Source organism: Bos taurus, chromosome 19 (genome assembly GCF_002263795.3).
Source record: "Bos taurus isolate L1 Dominette 01449 registration number 42190680 breed Hereford chromosome 19, ARS-UCD2.0, whole genome shotgun sequence".
Lineage (NCBI taxonomy): Eukaryota > Metazoa > Chordata > Mammalia > Artiodactyla > Bovidae > Bos > Bos taurus.
This window is the reverse complement of record NC_037346.1, coordinates 62025888-62044606: the sequence shown is the minus strand read 5'-3', so window position 1 is coordinate 62044606 and position 18719 is coordinate 62025888. Positions and strand designations below refer to the sequence as shown.

Genomic DNA, 18719 nt, shown 5'->3' with positions numbered 1-18719 from the left:
AGACCCCGGTTCGATCCCTGGGTCTGGAAGATCCGCTGGAGAAGGGAACAGCTACCCACTCCAGTATTCTGGCCTAGAGAATTCCACGGACTGTATAGTCAGTCCATGGGGTCGCAAAGAGTCGGACACGACTGAGCGACTTTCACTTTCACTTTGGTCTCTGCCTACTGGACTTCAGGAAACCCCCACCCCCACCCAGCACAGGCCCACCCCAGCCATGGCAACTGAAGATGTCTCCGGACACTGCTCAACGTCCCCTGTGACAAGTTGGGCCCTGGTTGAGAACCAGGGCTCTAGAGGAATTCCACCAAGTGAGATGTCCGGCTGGCTGCCCAGGGCCCTGCAGAGACTCACCGTGGGGGCGCTCTGTCCAGCATGCTGAGTTCACAACTGGAGAAGAGCTGGGAGCGAAGGGTGACCGGGGCGCAAACCTCTGGGAGCGGCCCCAGCGTGTCCACGCCACGGTCAGGCCGCCCATGGAGGCTCCCAGCCAACACCCTTACAGCGGGGTCCAAACGCACAGCCACGCTCAAAAGACACAGGCTCAAGGACACCCCGGCAAACTCGCCAAGACGGTCCTGGCACTGCTCCGCCATCCAGGGCCCCCGCCCCCCGCCTCCCCAAAGGTCGGCCCTGCGCTGCGGTCCGAGAGCCCCACCCCTTTCTCCAGCTATTCCCCTAGCAGTTCCCTGGTCCACCTCATCCCACCTTGCCCTCTGCTTCTGGGTGGATCTGAGCAAGCCTGGCACTCCAGGAGGATGTCTTTCCCAGCCCCCTCTTCCTGTGTGGTGGCCCAGCCCCAAGCTCCCCCTGAGGAGCTCAGTTGATGACGGCATCAAGCACAAACCAATTATACAAGCAGGGAGCTCTTGGAGGTGATTCAGTTCCCTTGGTGCGGAAAACCAAGACCTGAGTTTATCACATAAATAAGATCTCATAAAGGGCTTCCCAGGTGGCTGCTGCTGCTAAGTCTCTTCAGTCGTGTCCGACTCTGTGCAACCCCAGAGACGGCAGCCCACCAGGCTCCCCTGTTCCTGGAATTCTCCAGGCAAGAACCCTGGAGTGGGTTGCCATTTCCTTCTCCCAGGTGGCACCAGTGGTAAAGAACCCACCTGCCAATGCAGAAGATGCAGGAGATCCAGGGTTTGATCCCTGGATCAGGAAGATCCCCTGGAGGAGAGCATGGCAACCCACTCCAGAAGTCTTGCCTGGAGAATCCCCTGGACAGAGGAACCTGGGGGGCTACAGTCCATGGGGTTGCAAAAGAGTTGGACACGACTGGAGGGACTTAGCAGGCGAGAGCTCACAGATAGCTTATAAAACGAGATGTACGCTAGCATTCCGATCCAAAAACACTTAGACAAGGTAACCTTTTATTGGTTTTAAGGCAGCAAGTCAAGTCCTCTGGTCCACATGCCTTTCTTCTGATGACAAGAGGAAAGATGGGGGCAAGGGAAAGGCTGGCCACGGGGCACCCACCCGGAGCGCTCTTCTGCAGAGTCCACCCATCTTGTCCCTCCGGCCCCCACGTGTGATCTTCGTGCACTCTGGTCCCCGAGACAGCGGGTCCCGTGGCCCCATCCTGCAGAGTCTGTGGGAGCAACTTCCTGGCCCAAGGCCCCAGGCTCAGCCAGTGTGGCCCTCTGCGGGGCTCTCCCAGGGGCAGATGACCTCCTTTTCTGTGGCCTGGTCACCTCGTGCTCCGGGGCCCGGGTCCTCCGAGTCCATCAGACAGGCCCCGCTTCCCATGGGCACGTCCATCTTGATCTGGAAAAAGCTTCAGACACATGAGCAGAGCAGTGTGTGGAGACAGAAGGTCACCACACCCAGCTCACCCAACCCCCCGAGGAGGCACAGACCCAGGCGCCTTTCTGGAAGCTGTGTGTGCAGTGACCCGCTCGGGGCTGGGGGGGGTACCCCGTTCACTGGGTGTCGAGGGAGGCTCTGTTTTCCTGCTGAACGAAGGATAATTCAGGGAACGCTTTATTTCCCTTTTCAAGGGGCTTCAGTTTTTTCGGTTTTGATGAATTCCAGATATTCCTGTAGAACATACCGGGACCCAGGCCTCAGCCCCTTTAAACTGCCTTCTAATGAAGTGGTGGCCATGGAGCACAGAGGTTTTCAAAAGCCCCAAGACCGCTGTGGCCACAAACTAGAGCGTTCCCTCAGCAGAGCCCATCAGGAGGAATCAACGGACAAGTTCTTTCCCCCTGAATCCCCCCACCCCAGATGCACAGAGCACAGCCAAGGCTGGAGACTTGGGTATCCATGGCAACCTACAGCCTCAGCACGGAGCCGCCGTGTCCAAGACCACGCATGGCCAAAACGCAGGAGCATAGCAGAGGGTGGAGGGGTGCTCCGCGCTGTCTCCCTCAAGACCAAACAAAGGCGGGGCTGCCTTTGTGTTGCACTGTCCATAACTCTTCTTTGTGCCCAGGAGCCCGGAGCCCTCAAGTGCACCCCGGAGCCCCTGTTCTTCACCAGAGAGCTGCCTCGGGCAGGGGGCTCTCAGAGGTCCGTCTTGCTTTGCCGCCCATAGTGGGGATAACAGGGGCCAGCCCTGAATGGAGGCTGTACACTGTCAGCACCCTGTAGCCCCCCTGAGTGCTCCCCAGGGCAGATGTGTGCAGGAGCGGGTGGGGGAGGAGAGGGCCCCCAAGGCAGGGGAGGGGACCGGGGCCCAGCACCACCTGTGGGTCCCAGCACTGCCACTGAAATTTCCGGACCTTTTAAAAATGCAACAAACTCATTAGGCCAAGGTTTTAGTTGGGCAGGGTGAGTGGAAGAGGATTGTGTTGTTGTTTAGTTACTAAGTCATTTCTGACTCTTTGAGACTCCGTGGACTGTAGCCCACCAGGCCCCTCAGTCCATGGAATTCTCCAGGCTGGAATACTGGAGCAGGTAGCCATTCCCTCCTCCAGGGATCGAACCTGGGTCTCCTGCATTGCGGGTGGATTCTTTACCACTGAGCCACCAGAGAAGCCTGGAAGAGCATGTTAATAGAAAGGGGGAAAGATGGAAAAGAAAAACAATCCCATGGACTGTATAGTCCAAGGGGATGAAAAGAGTCGGACTCAGCTGAATTACTTAAACGTCACTTCACTTTCCTTTCCCCTAGAAAGACCGCAGAGGGCAGCGCTGAGTCTGGAAAGGGTCTGGAGGTCAAAGGTTTGTCCATGGGGTCTGCTTTCCAGAATCCTCCTCCTCACCCGGCACTCTCCACCCTCCATCTGCCCAGCCCCCAGGCCCTAGACCCCAGACCACAGAACCTGGGTCCTCACCAGACACCCGTGTGCACACATACACACAATCCTGTGTGCGCACACACACACACACACTCCTCATGTGCACACACACACACACAATCCCCATGTGCACACGCACACAATCTGTGCACACACACACACTCCCCATGTGCACACATAATCCCCGTGTGCACACACACAATCCCATGTGCACACACACACACTCCCCATGTGCACACATAATCCCCGTGCGCACACACACAATCCCATGTGCACACACACACTCCCCATGTGCACACACACACAATCCCATGTGCACACACACACAATCCCCATGTGCACACACAATCCCCGTGTGCACACATAATCCCCGTGTGCACACACAATCCCATGTGCACGCACACACTCCCCATGTTCACACACACACTCCCCATGTTCACACACACACAATCCCCGTGTGCACACATACACACAATCCTGTGTGCACATACACACACAATCCCGTGTGCACATACACACAATCCCCATGTGCACATACACACAATCCCCGTGTGCACACATGCACACAATCCCCGTGTACACACACATTCTCCATGTGTGCACACAGAATCCCCATGTGCACACACACACAATCTCGTGCACACACACACAATCCCCGTGTACACACAATCCCCATGTGCGTGCACACACTCCCCATGAGCACGCGTGCACACACACACACACACACTGCCCCCTCCATCCTTACTTGGCTGCTCTCCGGGGCCTCGGTCGTGATAGCTGCCGGCTGGCATCCCCCAGGGGCTGCACCTTGCCGTGGGACACAGCGGGACACTTTGGGGACAGCCGGGCGAAGACCGGGGAAGCCAAACAGCCTCGTCTCAGGAACCGCCCGAGGGACAGGCGCACACGCGCCTTGGGCTGGGCCCGGGGCCGGAGCTGATCCATGCAGGCCCCGCCGACCGCCCCTGACACATCGGTCTCCCGCCTCTGCTCGGACCCCGGGGAGCCCTCCAGGGCCACGCTGATGGGTGAGGGACAGACGGTGCTGCTGGGCCTCCGGATGAAGCGGCTGGGCGAGCGGAAGGGCCTTCCAGGGGAGCGGCAGCTTTGGGAGAAGGGGCTGGAGGGAGAGGGGGGCGCGCAGGTTCCGGTGTACACAGCCAGATGGGGGCTGGGAGCCAGCCGCTGGCCGGGCTGCAGAGAAGGAGAGAGACGGGGAGTGAGGGCACAGCTGGCCCCGCCGTGGGCTGCCCCCTCCAGGCTGGAGCCCAGGCCCGTCCAGTTGCCCCTGGGGACCGGGGAGGGGTGCCCCGAGCCCCCTGAGAGAATGGCACAGCCTCGAACAGGCTTCCCCAAGCCCTGGCCGCCTCCCCAGGGCACAGCTGGAGGCTCCTCCAGGCCTGGGAGCTGGCTGCGGGCTGGGGTTTCCCCTCGACCATCAACTCCACTCTCCAGGAGCACAGGCTCCACCCACCGAGCATCATCCTATCTCTGCCCTGCCTTGGTGCCACCTGTGGTCTGCAGGCACGTAAAACCCTTTCCACAGAGCACTGGAGGTGGGGCAAGGAGCCCTGGCTTGTGCGGACCCTTCCAGGCCTGAGACCTGCCGCCGCGTCCTGAGCCCCGACTCTCATCCACCGCCACCCTCTCCTGTGCCTCCCACGGGCACCGCAGCAGGGCCTGGGCCCCCGGGGGAGGAGGAGACTGGAAATACAGATAAGGCGGCTCCTTGAGGCAACCGCCCTGGGCGGCTTTGGCCCTGGGTCCCCGACCAGCGGGGCAGGAGCGGGGAACCGGGGCCGGTCAGCTGAAGGAGCCCGAGAGCTCCGTGCAAGTAGATGGGGGCGTCAGGATCCAAGTCCTGGGCAGGGAAGCTCGCTTGTCTCGCCTCTCCCCCGCCAGGTTTGTGTCCCCCAGGGCCTGCCGCCGCAGCCGTGCAGCACTTGGCAGCCCGGTGCGGTCCGGGCTGGGGGCTGGGCCGGTCCTGGGCTGTGCCCGGGAGAGGTGGACCAAATCTGCCTCCAAGAGACGACTGGCCTCAGGGAAGCACAAGCCCTCTGTGAAACCATCACAGCCCCACGGCCCAGAGGGGGCGTCGCCTGGGCCCGAAGGAAGGTGGCTGCGGGCCCCAGCCTGAAGAGGGAAGGGCGGGCGGGCAGACTCCCAGCAGCCCTCAGAAGAAAAGCAAGGCCTGGAGACCACCGGGGCTCAGCCCTTGGCGGGGGTGGGGGCCCCACCCTCTCCCACTTGCTCCCTGAAGCTCAAGCAAGATTCTGAAACAGCAGCTCGCAGCCACCGATGCTGATCCACTGCTCAGACAGGCCTACCAACCAGAGCCAAGGCCCTGACCCAGGGCCACCGGGTTACTATGCCTACTAATCACCATCGTGATTATTATTAACATGCTTGAGAAGCTCAGAAATTTGAGTTTCTGGGCTGCAAACTTGATGTGAATTATTGCAGGTACCTCCAGAGCAACTAACACTTACTATGCCCATTTTACAGATGAGAAAGCTAAGGCTTCCAGGAGCCAAGCCCAGGAACGCAGGGATGGTCAGCAGGCTTTGCAATTGGGCTCACTGGCTCCACATTTTACATGTGTGATGCCCAATGGATGCTTACAGGTCAGCATCACACGGGGTGTCCGTTATAAATGCAGACCCCAGACTCACTGGAGGGGAACCTGAGTTGGGGGGCAAAGCCTCACAAACACCGAGGGCACTGCTTTGCAAGTAAGCAAGAGCCAGGTCGTGTGAGAAGCTGAGCCCTGTGCTTCTGACAGTCTGCAGGGAATGGCCGTGATGGAGGGTTTGGGAGGTGACTGTCAGGTATGTGGCCCTGTAGGTTATGAAGACCTACTCTGTGCCAGTTCCCTGTGAATCTACAACTGCCCCGTTTTAGTGACCAGAATGTTGAGGACGGAGCGGGTTGGGACCATCCCCAGGCTCCCACTGCAAGCCGGTGACTACAGAATGTAGAACTTTAAGGTGGCCACTAAGACCTCAGGATGGGTGTGAGCTGTGAACGTGCTGGGCGGCCACCCCCATGATCATGCCGTGAGATATGGCATAGGTGACTCTGAATCGTTCTGGTGACACTGAGCTCTTCACCTGAACCCTTCAATCCTGAGTCTAGAAGCCAGAGACAGAAGTCAGAGGCTCGTGATAAAAATCCAACAAGCCGGGGTTCTCCATGGTTGGTTTTGAAGATGGAGAGTGGGGAGCAGGTGGCAAGGAGTTTGGGCGGCTTCTGGAAGCTGAGAGCAGCCAGCAAAAAATGGGGCCCTGGGTCCTGCAACAAGAGCTGGGATCCTTCCAACAACCTGGAAGCAGACTCTTCCTGAGCCCCCAGTGAGAACTCACACGGCCCGAGACACCTTGACGGTGTGCCCGGAAATCCTGCAAAGCCTCACCCAGCCAACCGCGAGCTCATAAATGGTGGCCGTTGGTGCGAACTTGCTACTCGGCGATTGTTAACTCTTACCGTGACCAAATGAGACTCTGACCCCAGGTCCGTGTAACCCTCAAAGCCCTTGCTTGCCTACTGATCCACATTGCCAGCCTGTTGCCTACAGGGTTTGGGCAGGACTTGGGGTGCTGAGCCAATACGCCAAACTGAGACCAGGCTTTGTTCAGAGAGACGGGGGGTGGGGCAGCAAGGTTCTCCTTCCTCCAGTTCACCGAGGACACCCGCACCTCAGGGCATCACCTTAAACCTCACTCATTAAGCCTGTGATCAATTCCTGTTATGACCCCACTTCACAGATTAAAACACTGAGGCCCACGGAGATGAGGCAGCCTGACCCAGGGGACTTGATGGCACGCACCCCCACCCGACTCCGGGCTCTCCCGCAGCCCACCCTCCTCCCCCAGCACCTGCTCCTCCCCGGGGTGAACGACAGGACAGGTAAAGAGGCAGCTCCCGTCCGGCTTCACTCACCTGTCCTGAGAAGGTCCTTCCTTCTGGGTGAGCAGCCCTGGACACAGCCCAACAGGCCCTGGACACTCGAGCAAGATGCCTCTTCCGCCCGCTTCCACCACGATCCCCGCTCGCCACAGCCCCGGCAGCCCAGGCCACACCCACCGCGGGCGTGAAATGGCAAAGCAGCGCGTGCAAGGCACATGGCAGAGAAATGATGCGACAGAGACACAGTGATGGCGAGCTCAGCTTCGCTTTGTGCTGTTTATTTTCCTAGGAGAACGCGATGGCGTGGAGCAGGCCGCTGACATGAGAGCACGAGCTCAGGCTTTCATGAAAGGCAAAGCAGATGGTACAGGGATGCCATTCACGTCCCGTCCAGAAGCCAGCTGGGAATTTGGAGGAGACCCTGCGGCCACTTCCTGGGAGCAGGCGGGAGGAGGGGGCCACCTTCCGGGGCTGCATGCTCTGCACCAGTCCCCCCTTCCCGCCCCCTCTCACTCTCCCCATCTCCGCTGTCCCCCAAAGCAAGTGAGCACACTCGACCCCACGGTGGAAAATCCACACGAGCCAACTCCCTGTTTCTTCTGTCCGTCATCTCCTCTGCCCACCCCAGCGTCAGCCTTCCCACCACAGCCTGATCAGTCACTGCCTGCTGCTGGTCAGCCCTCACCAAGGAACTGCGGACAGGCCACAGGACTGTGACGCCCTGCTCTCCTCCCCTCGGATATATCCTAGTGGTCCCTGGAGGGCCGGATTCTCAGCGAGGACAGAGGCAAGACGGTGTGGGTCAACAGGGCTTTAAATGCCCTAAATAATAAAGAATGGTAGGTCACTGTACTGGGCAACACGGACATGCAAGGGAGCATGCGCTTCAAGAGTGTGAAGCTGCTAGGGATGGCAGTGACAGGGAGGACGACGATGGTGACGCTGGTGGAGGGGATGCTGGTGGTGATGACTCTGGTGGAGGTGGTGAGAATGACAGTGAGGACAATAATAATAACAGTGGATGTGACGCCGCTCACAGCAGCCAGCATCTGCTGAGCACTCACGCCGGGCATTTCCCAAAGCACTCTACTCGACTCTCTAGCCCGTGTGTTTCCACTCAACGCTCACAACAAAAGCAGTCTCTTCTCTAAAAGCCAAGCTTCACACTGGAATTCTACAGAGACATCCCTGGCACTCTGTAGCACAACTTATCTTCTAGCATCAGATACACCCCATATGGGTAGAGAAACTCAGACTGTTTAAAATATGATAATAACAGAATCGAGAAGGTACCTAAGTACAGGGCATAATAAGGAGTATGATACTAATTTAAATGTAGCAACAATATTGTCCAGATAAATACTGTTTTTATATCATTGAGAGTCAAAGAGGCCCTGTGGGGCTAACAGGGATGGAGAGCAGAGACTAAGCCGGCAGGGGCGGGGCCCGTGGCTGGAGTCCAGAAGCAGACACGCTTCCAAAACCTCAAAACTGGGGAGGGACCTGTGGTTTCTTCCTTCGGAACATGAGAATTTCCCGGTGGACCCCTTGAGTCCCCAGGCCAGACAGTTCTCCATCCCCAGGTTCTCCCAGCACGTCGGTGTTGCGCACTGCCCAGCCTGGATGCGCTCGCACCCTCGTCAGCCCCGTGAGGGCAGAAGACATCTGTCCACGTTTGCAGCTGGGCCAGAGCCCCCACCACAGGCCCGCACACAAAGCAGGCGTTTAAAATCCATCGGTGGGTGTGGATTAAGAGGCACAAACTACTGGGTATAAAATAAGCCGGGTGCCAGGGCATAATGCACAGCACGGGGGCACGGCCAAGGCTTCACAATAACTTTAGACAAGAGTACAACCCATAAAAACACTGAATCACTATGCCGTACACACGAAGCCAACATAATATGTAACCTAACTCTACTCTAATAATAATAGAATCAAAGACGTGTGGAGTGTAACTGCTGCCATCCAGAAGACATTTGTCATCCGCCTTCCTTCAGATGGGGCTCACGTGTCCAATAAAGAACGATAACCTACTTTGTTGACAGGCCTACGCCTCTGCTTGGATTGTGGGGTCCTTGTGTATCTGACATGAGGTTTCCAGCAGCATCTGTGCCAGACCTACTACGTGTCTGACCTGGAGCACCCAGTACTCTGCTGGAGGACGAGAGTCGTGTGAAGCAGACATGTCTCACAAGTGAGGAATGGGCAGGTGAACAGTTGAGTCACAGATGAACAAGACACACTCCATGACCTGAAGGTTCAAGGTGCACCTCAACACGCCCACCAGCCACCCCCACTCTGCTGGGTGCACAAACTCAGCTCACACACGGTAACTACGAAGGGTGGCAAATACCTCCAGATCATGCTCCGCAAACTTTCCCGTTAAAGTAGGACAAACAGCAGGAGAGCCGGGGAGCCACGCTGTCCCAGGAGTCTGAGGGCAGAGCCTGAATCTGCCACAGCCAGGCATGAGATGGCTTTGATGTCTCAAATTTCATCTTAAAAATTCATGTACATCTTGCAGTCTAATTCATAATATATTCATGATTATTTTAATGTGAAATTTTAAAAATTATCTATCTTTCCTCCCATTCCAAATCTTCAAGTAAAACTGATGCCCCAGGCTGGGTATCCTCCTGGAATTCACTGAGTCTGGTCTAAGAAGCATGGATCTGGCCCCAGTGCCTCAGTTCACAAATCACAAAGCATAGAGGTGAAGAGACTTGCTGAAGACTACCTGGCTAGCAGGAGAATGAGGACCAAAGCCTAGGAGGCCTTCTCCAAACCCAAGGCTCTGCCCACTCATCCATCGACTTATCCCTCCATCCATCCATCCACCCACTCATCAATTCATCCATCCATCCATTCACATAATGCATTGATGCAGAACTAATTAGATCTAAAGCATTAGACTCCACATGGTGAGGTATTGTCCCCCACTCAGGTCAGTTTACAAAAGGTTCATCACCTGGAATTTCTCCTTGAGGTGCCCCTCCCATAGGAGACTCCAGCATTCTTCAAAGGAGAGAGGAACAAAGCGCGTCTAGTTGCTCTTTCAGAGTGTAAACTGGTCTCTGACTGGGAACAACAGAGAGTACCGCCCCGCCACAGGCTCACCTAATCTAAAGCTACAAAGAAGGGAAGCACCAACATCTAGAAAATAACCCGAAGAGAACTATCTTTGACTCTGACTCACTTTGAAAATGTCACAGACCTCCAACCATCCCTCCTTCTACTAATGAAGACATCAGCACCTTCATCCTTTGTCCAGAAAGATGCTCCGTGTTACCTGGACCCATCCTGAGGCCTCCAGCCTGAGTCCTTCATTCCTACAAGCTACTAATTTCCCCTGGCATCGTGTAACAGGGGGAGAGGAGGCAAAAACGAAGGAGAGTCCCGGCCAGCCTTCAAAACTCAGGACTGAGAACAGGCTCAACAGAACTGTGTCAGCAGAGCTGCTCTGGGCTGGTTTGACGAGGAACCTTGAAGCAGCCCCTTGCGGGGAGGGCGGGGGGCGGGTCTCCAACTGCTTTAGAGACAAAGTCTAACTTGGAGAGACTAGAGGAGGAGCTTCCTGAAGCCACTGGAAACAAACAGCAAACCTGCCTGAAAGAACTACGCGGAGGGGTGGGGAGGGCCCTTCCGAACGTCCTAAAGCCAGTGGCGGCTCAGGAGGCGGCTTTTCTCTCTGGCTCTCACCCCAAGTGCTCCGGAGGGAAGCAGGCAGATGTCACAGCTATGGAGTCAGGTGCCCAAGCCCCCGCCTTTGCCCACCTGAGGCCGCTGGCGAGCTGGAGGGGTAGGGGGAAGCCCAGGTCGGGGGTCTGAGGAATCAGCGTGAACCCGAGCGGCCCACCGCCCCACGAACGCAGAAAGGACTCCTCCAGCCCTGCCTCCCCCACCCCGGGAGGAAGCAAGTGTGGATTTATTTGGGAGGCGGCTCTTTTCTGAGTTGGCTCCTGCGGTCCAGCTTGCTCATGACCTGGGTGATGTCCACCGTGGTGGCCGCCTCCCGCGCCTTGGCTTCCTCTTCCAGCTGCCGGAGGATGACGGGGCTGGGGCTGGAGCGCAGGTGCCGCCGCATGAACGGGAGGCTCGAGCTGGAAGAGAGAAGGGGGTGGTCGGCGGAGCGCAGCACTGGACACCTGGCGGGGCGAGGCCGGCCTCTGGCGGCCCCTCATCCTCCCGGAGAACCTTAAGGGGGACCCTCGGAGGCCCCCCAGCCGCGGGAGGATGGGGCCTGAGTGAGCCCCAGCTGCCATCAGCTCTTAGAGGCCGCCAGAGGGCTTGGGCAGCGCCAAGCACAGACCACCCGCCACAGTGTCTGGAAACCAACGTGTCCCCTTAGCTTCCTAGAGGTTCTTCGGGAAAGAAAGGGACAAGGGGGCCTGGGTACTGGAAGCCCAAGGGCTCTCGCCCCCCAGGGAGAACTGGAGCATTTGTTTTCAAAAGTCAAGGTTCTGGTAAGGAAGAAAAGTGCTAGGCCATCGCAGAGCGAGGCCGGACCGGCAGAGGAAGGGGAAGGGGCTGGAGGACCAGGGATGCGCTGGCGGCAATGTGCGCATGCGCCGACCCGTCTGCCTCTTCCACCAACTCCACCCACGCATCGCCAAGACCGCACTGTCCACCATCACCTCGGGGCCAGGACACAGCTCCGGGTATGTGATGGAGGCGACCGTGAGCAGGCTTGGGGAAGCATTTCAGCCCCAAAGGGCGACTTCAGGCCTAGGAGCTCTCCAAATTTCGGGAGCATGTAATCCCTGGAACTTCCGTATCCGCCGGGGGAGGAACCACGCCCCCACCTGTGAGCCGTGCCTGAGGCTCGGTCTCCACCCCCAGCCCTGCCTGCTTGGAGCTCCACTTAACTTGCTCTGGAAAACTTCCGTTTCGTGCACTGTCTCACGCCTGACAGTCATGGGACACACTCACAGCCCCTGCCATCCCCGCACAGCTACCGGCCGGGCTTCCCGGGTCCCCAGGGTGCGCTTACTACCCAGAGCGCCGACAGCACCACCAGACCGCGGTCCTCGACCCTGAAGCCGAGCGCTGCACCCGCGGTCCAGCGCCACCCCAGACAAGAGCCCAGGCACCCCACAAGAGACCCCAGCTGATTTCTCAGGTCTGTGCCAACCTAAAAACATCTGGACAGAGGCACAAGACGCTCCCCTCCCTCCCCCACTGCTTTCTGGCAGGACGTCTGGAGCTATTGTGGCCGTTTCTTGTGGCTTAAAGAAGCTTTCCGATTCCCAGGGACACTGAACTCCCGTCCTTACCCACCACCAAGACCTCCTTTCTCTCCTTTTCATAGCAAGGCCGTTATCCTCAAAAATGAAATCAACTTGGGGTCTTTTAAAGCTCCTCTGATGAAGGCTCTGGTCCAACCACCCCCTCCTTTGGATTGACTGGAGACGCTGGAAAAGCGCCTGGCGTGGGGCTGAGCTGACAAATGGGAAGCATCTATGGGAGGCGGGGGTGGGGGTGGGGGGGGTGCGGGAAGGACAGGCCCTGGGGCTGGGGAAACTCTGCCAAAGTCCCAAATCTTTGTTCAAGCTGTTGTTTGGTTACTCTTCTGAATCTTAAATCCCTCTAGCGTTTTCTTTTTCGCCCCCAGAGAGTTCAAACTGCTCCTCAGGACGTTTTATCCTTTGCCCAAGGGCTGCCAGAGGGACATTCGCATCTCCAGTGAGGAAGGTGAGCATGGATAAAGGAACAGAGGGACTTGATGAAAAGCAGTCCCCTGTGGTCAGCAAGAATAGTTCCCCTGTTCGTTCCCCTGAAAGTCCAGCATTTTTCTTTGGGAGCAATCTGCCCCTGTCGCCACAGTCTTGAGCCATCACAAAGGATGTTACCAGGACGTAGCTAAATTAATTCCTAAACACCAGTTTGGAGTGGAGAAGTGTGCCAGTTAAAAGGCCAATGCAATGCTTCCATCTGTAATAAAGGTCATTATTCCATTTGATAATCAAAACTCTTTCAAACCAGCATTAGGAAAACAAAACTGACTGGCAGTAATGACCATGTGCGTCTCGCCAGCATGCTTTCAGAGCGTGATGAAGCCAATAAGGCGATCAGACCCTAAGAATGCCTCCCAGTCTCAATATTTTCATCCAGAAAATATCTTGATAATAGCCATTTGGCTGAAAAAGATCCTCCTTTCCCTGTAAACAAAACAGCAGGCCGTGAGCGATTTCAGCCCATTCTACTTGCCTTTTCCTCGTAGTTCCCTGGGGTTCAATCGCTTTGGCCAGCATCTCCTTATAGATTGGGGATTTTAAGTAGCGAGCGTAAGAGTCCTGGCAGGAATGAGAGAAAAATGAGAATTATAAGAAGGAAAGGGTCCAGTCAAAAGAATACACTTGCCTTTTTCCCAGCTTCCTCCCAGCAGCGAGACGGGAGTTGAAAGGATTTGTTTCCTTGTGCTCAAGGCATTCAGATCTGCATCGAAAGCCACGGTTCTCAAGTGTGGTCCCCAGGCCGGCGGCATCCATTTCACCTGATCACTTACAGTGCTGTGCTGACTCACTCAGTCGTATCTGACTCTTTGTGACCCCGTGGACTGTAACCCACCAGGCTCCTCTGTCCATGGGATTCTCCAAGCAAGAATACTAGAGTGGGTTGCCATTTCCTTCTCCAGGGGATCTTCTTGACCCAGGGATCAAACCTGGGTTTCCTGCACTGCAGGCAGGTTCTTTACCGTCTGAGCCACCAGGGAAGCCCGGATTCCTTTGTGTGGCTATTTCCTGGGACCCTGGGCAGGTTCAGAGAAGTCACTTCCTGAATGCTGCCTCACCCAAACCAACTGCAAACTTCAGTCCCAACAAATACAGGAGAAAGCCCAGAGCAACAACTGGGGGAATTTCTCAACAACCAATGGGGAACTGATTTTAATTTCTTGAAATGGTACCATTCTAAAGACTAAGCAGTGACAGCAAAAGTCATGAGAACTGTGGGCAGAAGACATAACGGACAGATGGCCAAACAGTCACAGGAAAAGATGCTCAACATCACTAATTATCAGAGCAATGCAAAGCAAAACCCCAATGCGGTGCCACTTCACACCAGTCAGAACGGCCACCATGAAGAAGTCTGCAAGCAAAAACCGCTGGAGAGGATGTGGAGAGAAGGGAACCCTCCCACACGCGCGGTGGGAATGGAAGTTGGTGCCATCACTATGTCAGAACAGCCCTTCAACTGCAGAGTGAGAAGACCTGAGAGGGCTTGAGCCTCAGCAGCTGCTCCTCCCTGGCCAGAGGGCTCGGGAGCACAGGGAGGGGCCAGCCCTGCTGCAGGTGGGAGACACAGCTGACAGATCTACACCCAACAGCAGCAAGGCCATGACCACACACGCCCCCTTCCCCCGCATCCGGGGACCCAGAGACTGGAGGACTTCCTGGCGCTCTCGGCCAACCCTGCCTACCTTCTTCATGAGCATGTAGATGTGGGTCTGCGCCGCGTCCAGCACATAACGGTGGGGGTGCTTCAGCCCCTTGACCGTGATGTCCATGGTCTTGCCGTCTATGTTTATCCACCGTCTCGCCCCGGGGGCCAGGAACAGCCTGAGACCGGGAGAAGAATGTTAGCCAAAGTAGCCAGACAGGGAGTTCCCCAGTGGCGGTCCAGTGGTGAAGACTCCCTACTTCTGCTGCTGCTGCTGCCGCTAAGTTGCTTCAGTTGTGTCCGACTCTGTGCGACCGCAAGACGGCAGGGGGTGTGAATTCCATCCCTGGTCAGGGAACTAAGATCCTACAGGCTGTGTAGTGCAGCCAAAACTAAATTTAAAATGAAAGTAGCCAAACCAAGTCAGTGAATGGAATCTTCCCAGCTGCTCGGGAGAGAGGGGCTGGCAGACATAACTCACCCCTCACCGACCCTGGGGTGAAAGGGGTCCTTTTCCAGAATACTCAAGCATCTGAATAGGTTGTCAAGCAGCATTTCCTAGAAGCAAGAAGACTTCCCTGCCAGCACTGGGAATGTGAAATATGCTTAACTTAGGAATTCCCAACCTCTTAGAGAGCAAACAGTGGGTGGGGTGACCCCCAGCTCCCCAGAGCAGGGGTGAGGCGTCCACACACGAGGTGCACTGACGGAACGACACGGGGCGTGCGGGGCCTCCGTCCAGTCTGACCTCGAGTGCAGGGCAGGGACCAGCCAGGTGGGGGGCCTCTGCACCCGCACGGCTCGTGCTTACTTGTAAATCTCCTCCGCCTTCTCCTTGACTTTGGACTGATCGCCGTACTTCAGGTCCTCACAGGCTTCCCAGAAGCCCAGGTTCTCCCCTGCGAGGGGCAGACGGTAGACACCGTGGACACCCAGACGGGAACCCGGATGGGAGGCGGAGGGAGGGAAAGAAGAGAAGCAGTCAGTGGGCATAGCTCCTGCCCTGGGCCGCGGGCGCGGGGGTGGAGGTGGGACCGCGGGCTCCTGGGTGCTCCGGCCAGGGCCCGGGAGAGGGCACGAGGCCAGGGAGCATGCCGACGGTGCCCCCTTGGTGCACAGAGACCCGCTTCTGAGAGCCTTGCAGCGCGTGTTGCCGCCAGAGCCCCTCACAGATGCTCTGCTGAAGCCGCGACCCTGAAGGACTGACCCTCCGGGAAGGCCTGGCCGCGGGGGACCAAACGCAGGGCCGCCTGAGCCAGAGACCCTGCCCCTCTGGGCCCAGAAGGAAAGCCGGGCGTCGCCCTCCTGTGTCCTTCCAGCTCGACGCCCTCCACCCGGTGCCCCCGAGCCCGGGAGTGTGACACCGGGTGCATCGCCCCAGGTGGCAGTGTCGCCTGAGAGAATACAGGAGGCACAGCAGCGGGAAGCAGGAGCCTGCGTGTGTGCGTGTGGGCACGGGTGTGCGTGTGTGCGGGGGGTGGGTCACGGAACACCACCACGTAGGGAAGTGTACCACCCCTTCCCTCTGCTCCGTTTCCTTGTTCCCTGGAAGCCTCCCGGGCATTTCAGACCAGAGAAGGCTGTAGGAGCCTAAGCAAGTTGACTCTGTCCCCTAATTCTATAGGATTAGAATTCTATAGAATTCTATAGAGTTATACCCTTCCTCTTTGGCATAAAATCCAGGGAGTCCTTAGGACCAAGACCACCCGCAGGAGCAGACAGGCCAGGATGCTCTTGAGTGACAGCCACTGGCTTTACATGAAGGGCCCTGGACACCACCTTGCCCACAGCAAAAGACAGTTCATTGCTTAGGAGTAAAATTAAATGCACAATTGTTCACAAAAGTCAAAAGGTGGAAACCACCCAAATGTTCGCCAGCACAAGAGCAAACACATGTGATGCGCGCGTGCAATGAGCGCCACTCAGCCCAGAGAGGGAGGGGATCCTGGCACAGGTCACAGCGGCGTGAACCCTGAAGGAAGTGGTGCCAAGTGAAACCAGCCAGACACAAAGGAACAAATACCGTACGATTCCATGTATTCGAGGCCCCCGAGCACTCAGGCCCAGAGGAAGCAGAACGGCTTCCAGGGGATGGGAGTTCGTGTTTAAAGGGGACATTTTCAGTTTGGAAAGATTATAAGGTTCTGGAGACGGATGGTGTGACAGTGTCACTGAACTCGACACTGAGAATGGTTACAATGGCAGCCTTATGGATATTTTACCAGTGTAAATAAATGAGCACACGGAAGTGTGTACGTGGATGTTCACAGCAGTACTACTCGTAACAGCCAAAAAGCGGAAACGACCCGAACGTCTACCACCTGAGGCTGGGTGCCTGCACAGAACGGAACACTGCTGTCGTTCAGTCGCTCAGTCGTGTCCAACTCCTTTGCAACCCCACGGACGGTAGCCCACCAGCCTCCTCTGTCCATGGGATTTTCCAGGCAAGAATACTAGATGGAGTTCATGGCCATTTCCTTCTTCAGGGGATCTTCTGACCCAGGGATCAAACCCACGTCTCCTGTATTGGCAGGCAGATTTTTGCTGCTGAGCCACCAAGGAAGCCCGAATGGAATACTATTCGGCCATTAAAAAGGATGAAGCATGATTACAGGCTCCAACACAGAACGACTTGCAAAATACTCTCCTGAGTGAAAGAAGACAGCGAGCCACATACCGTATGATTCCATGTATAGAAAATGTCCCAAACAGGCAAATCCATGAAAATGGAAAGAACATCAGTGGTTGCCCAGGACTGGGCAGGGGGCTGTGGGGGGAGAGGCAGACAGAGGAATAGGGAACGGCTCCCATGGGTTGGGGTTCCTTTTGGGGGGCGCTGACAACGTTCTAGAGTTAACACGGTGGTGCTGTTGTGCACGTCTGTGAGTCTAATACAGAGCGCTGACCTGCACACTGTGAAAGGGCAGGTGGATTATATGGTCCAAATTTACAACATGAGCAGCATGTCTCGATTTTTAAAATTTTCATGAAATGGACTGATTACTTGTTCTGCCTGTATCAGAAGCCGTGGCAATGTCATCCAGAGATCATCAATAGCGCTCTTTTTCAAAATAACAGCCAGGGAATCATAGAGACGAATTCTCACTGATGGGATAAACTCAGGCTGTGGTTCGTCAGGGGGCCACGAGATGGCGCCCAGCCCACTTCCTCACCCGGTGCTTCTGGCCTGAAGCAGCCCCCTCCCCATCTCTGGGTTTATTACATCCTGGCAATCAGGCTTAGTCAGAGAAAAGGCTTTTCCAGAATCCCTATTAGAACGTAAGTTGCCACATCAGGCAGGCAAACAGGCTCATGGCACGTCCCGGTGGGTAGTTTCAGATGCAACTCACAGGCCAGCGGGTCTCGGGGAGCAAGGGAGGGGCAGGGGTGCCCCGGGGCTGGGGACTTGGCGGGAAAGCCAGGATTTCAGGGCAGGCGGTGAAGCCCACGGAATGCTCCACTGGCGGGATGTGGCCCCAGTCTGGCCTCCGCTTTTCCCGGGTGCCTCCCTGCACGCCGTATCTGTGAGGTTGCAGGGCCCCCAAGGCCGGGACATGAAGCGCGGGCCTACCAGTGGCCCCCAGCCTTTCACTACCAGGGACCCACTTCACGGAAGACAGCTTTTTCATGGACTGGGGGCAGGAGGGGGAGGGACGGTTTCAGGACGATTCAAGGGTGCACTTTATGTCCATATGTCCCCGGCGGCTCAGATGGTAAAGGATCCACCTGCAATGCAGGAGACGTAGGTTCCACCTCTGGGCCAGGTAGATCCCCAGGAGAAAGAAATGGCAACCCACTCCAGTATTCTCGCCTGGAGAATTCCATGGACAGAGGAGCCTGGTGGGCTACAGTCCACGGGGTCGTGAAGAGTCGGACACGACTGAGTGACCAACACTTTCCCTTTGTGTCTATCGTTACTGTGTCAGCTCCACCTCAGGTCATCAGGCGTTAGACCCCCCAGCCCCCCCACTCCACTGAAGCTGCACCTTCTAAGGAAGCAGACTGGGAGCTGAGATGTGGTCCTTGATCAGGGCCACACGTTACAGTCACTCGGGGAGTTATCAAAACTTGAGAGAGTCCACCCCAAACCAATTGGAAAGGACGCACTGGGGATGGGGTCCAGGCGAGCTTAATCGGCAGCCAGGGCGCCCTGTGCTGAAGAAAGCCAGGCGCATGGCGGCAGCAGAC

General features: G+C 56.7%; 1 protein-coding gene across 10 annotated transcripts in view; it reads right to left on the bottom strand.

Moving 5' to 3' along the window:
- Nucleotides 1-1356: 1356 nt before the first annotated feature.
- RGS9 (regulator of G protein signaling 9) overlaps nt 1357-18719 on the bottom strand; it is a 59640-nt gene continuing 42277 nt past the window's right edge. For 3 of the 10 annotated variants that reach the window (XM_024979596.2, XM_024979593.2, XM_024979597.2), the window contains 6 exons: nt 15343-15430; nt 14572-14710; nt 13362-13447; nt 11137-11254; nt 3991-4439; nt 1357-1777 (listed from right to left, as the gene is read on the bottom strand). In XM_024979596.2, coding sequence (XP_024835364.1) covers nt 1627-1777; nt 3991-4439; nt 11137-11254; nt 13362-13447; nt 14572-14710; nt 15343-15430 — 1031 coding nt within the window. In that variant the 3' untranslated portion in view covers nt 1357-1626. 10 annotated transcript variants of the gene reach the window in all.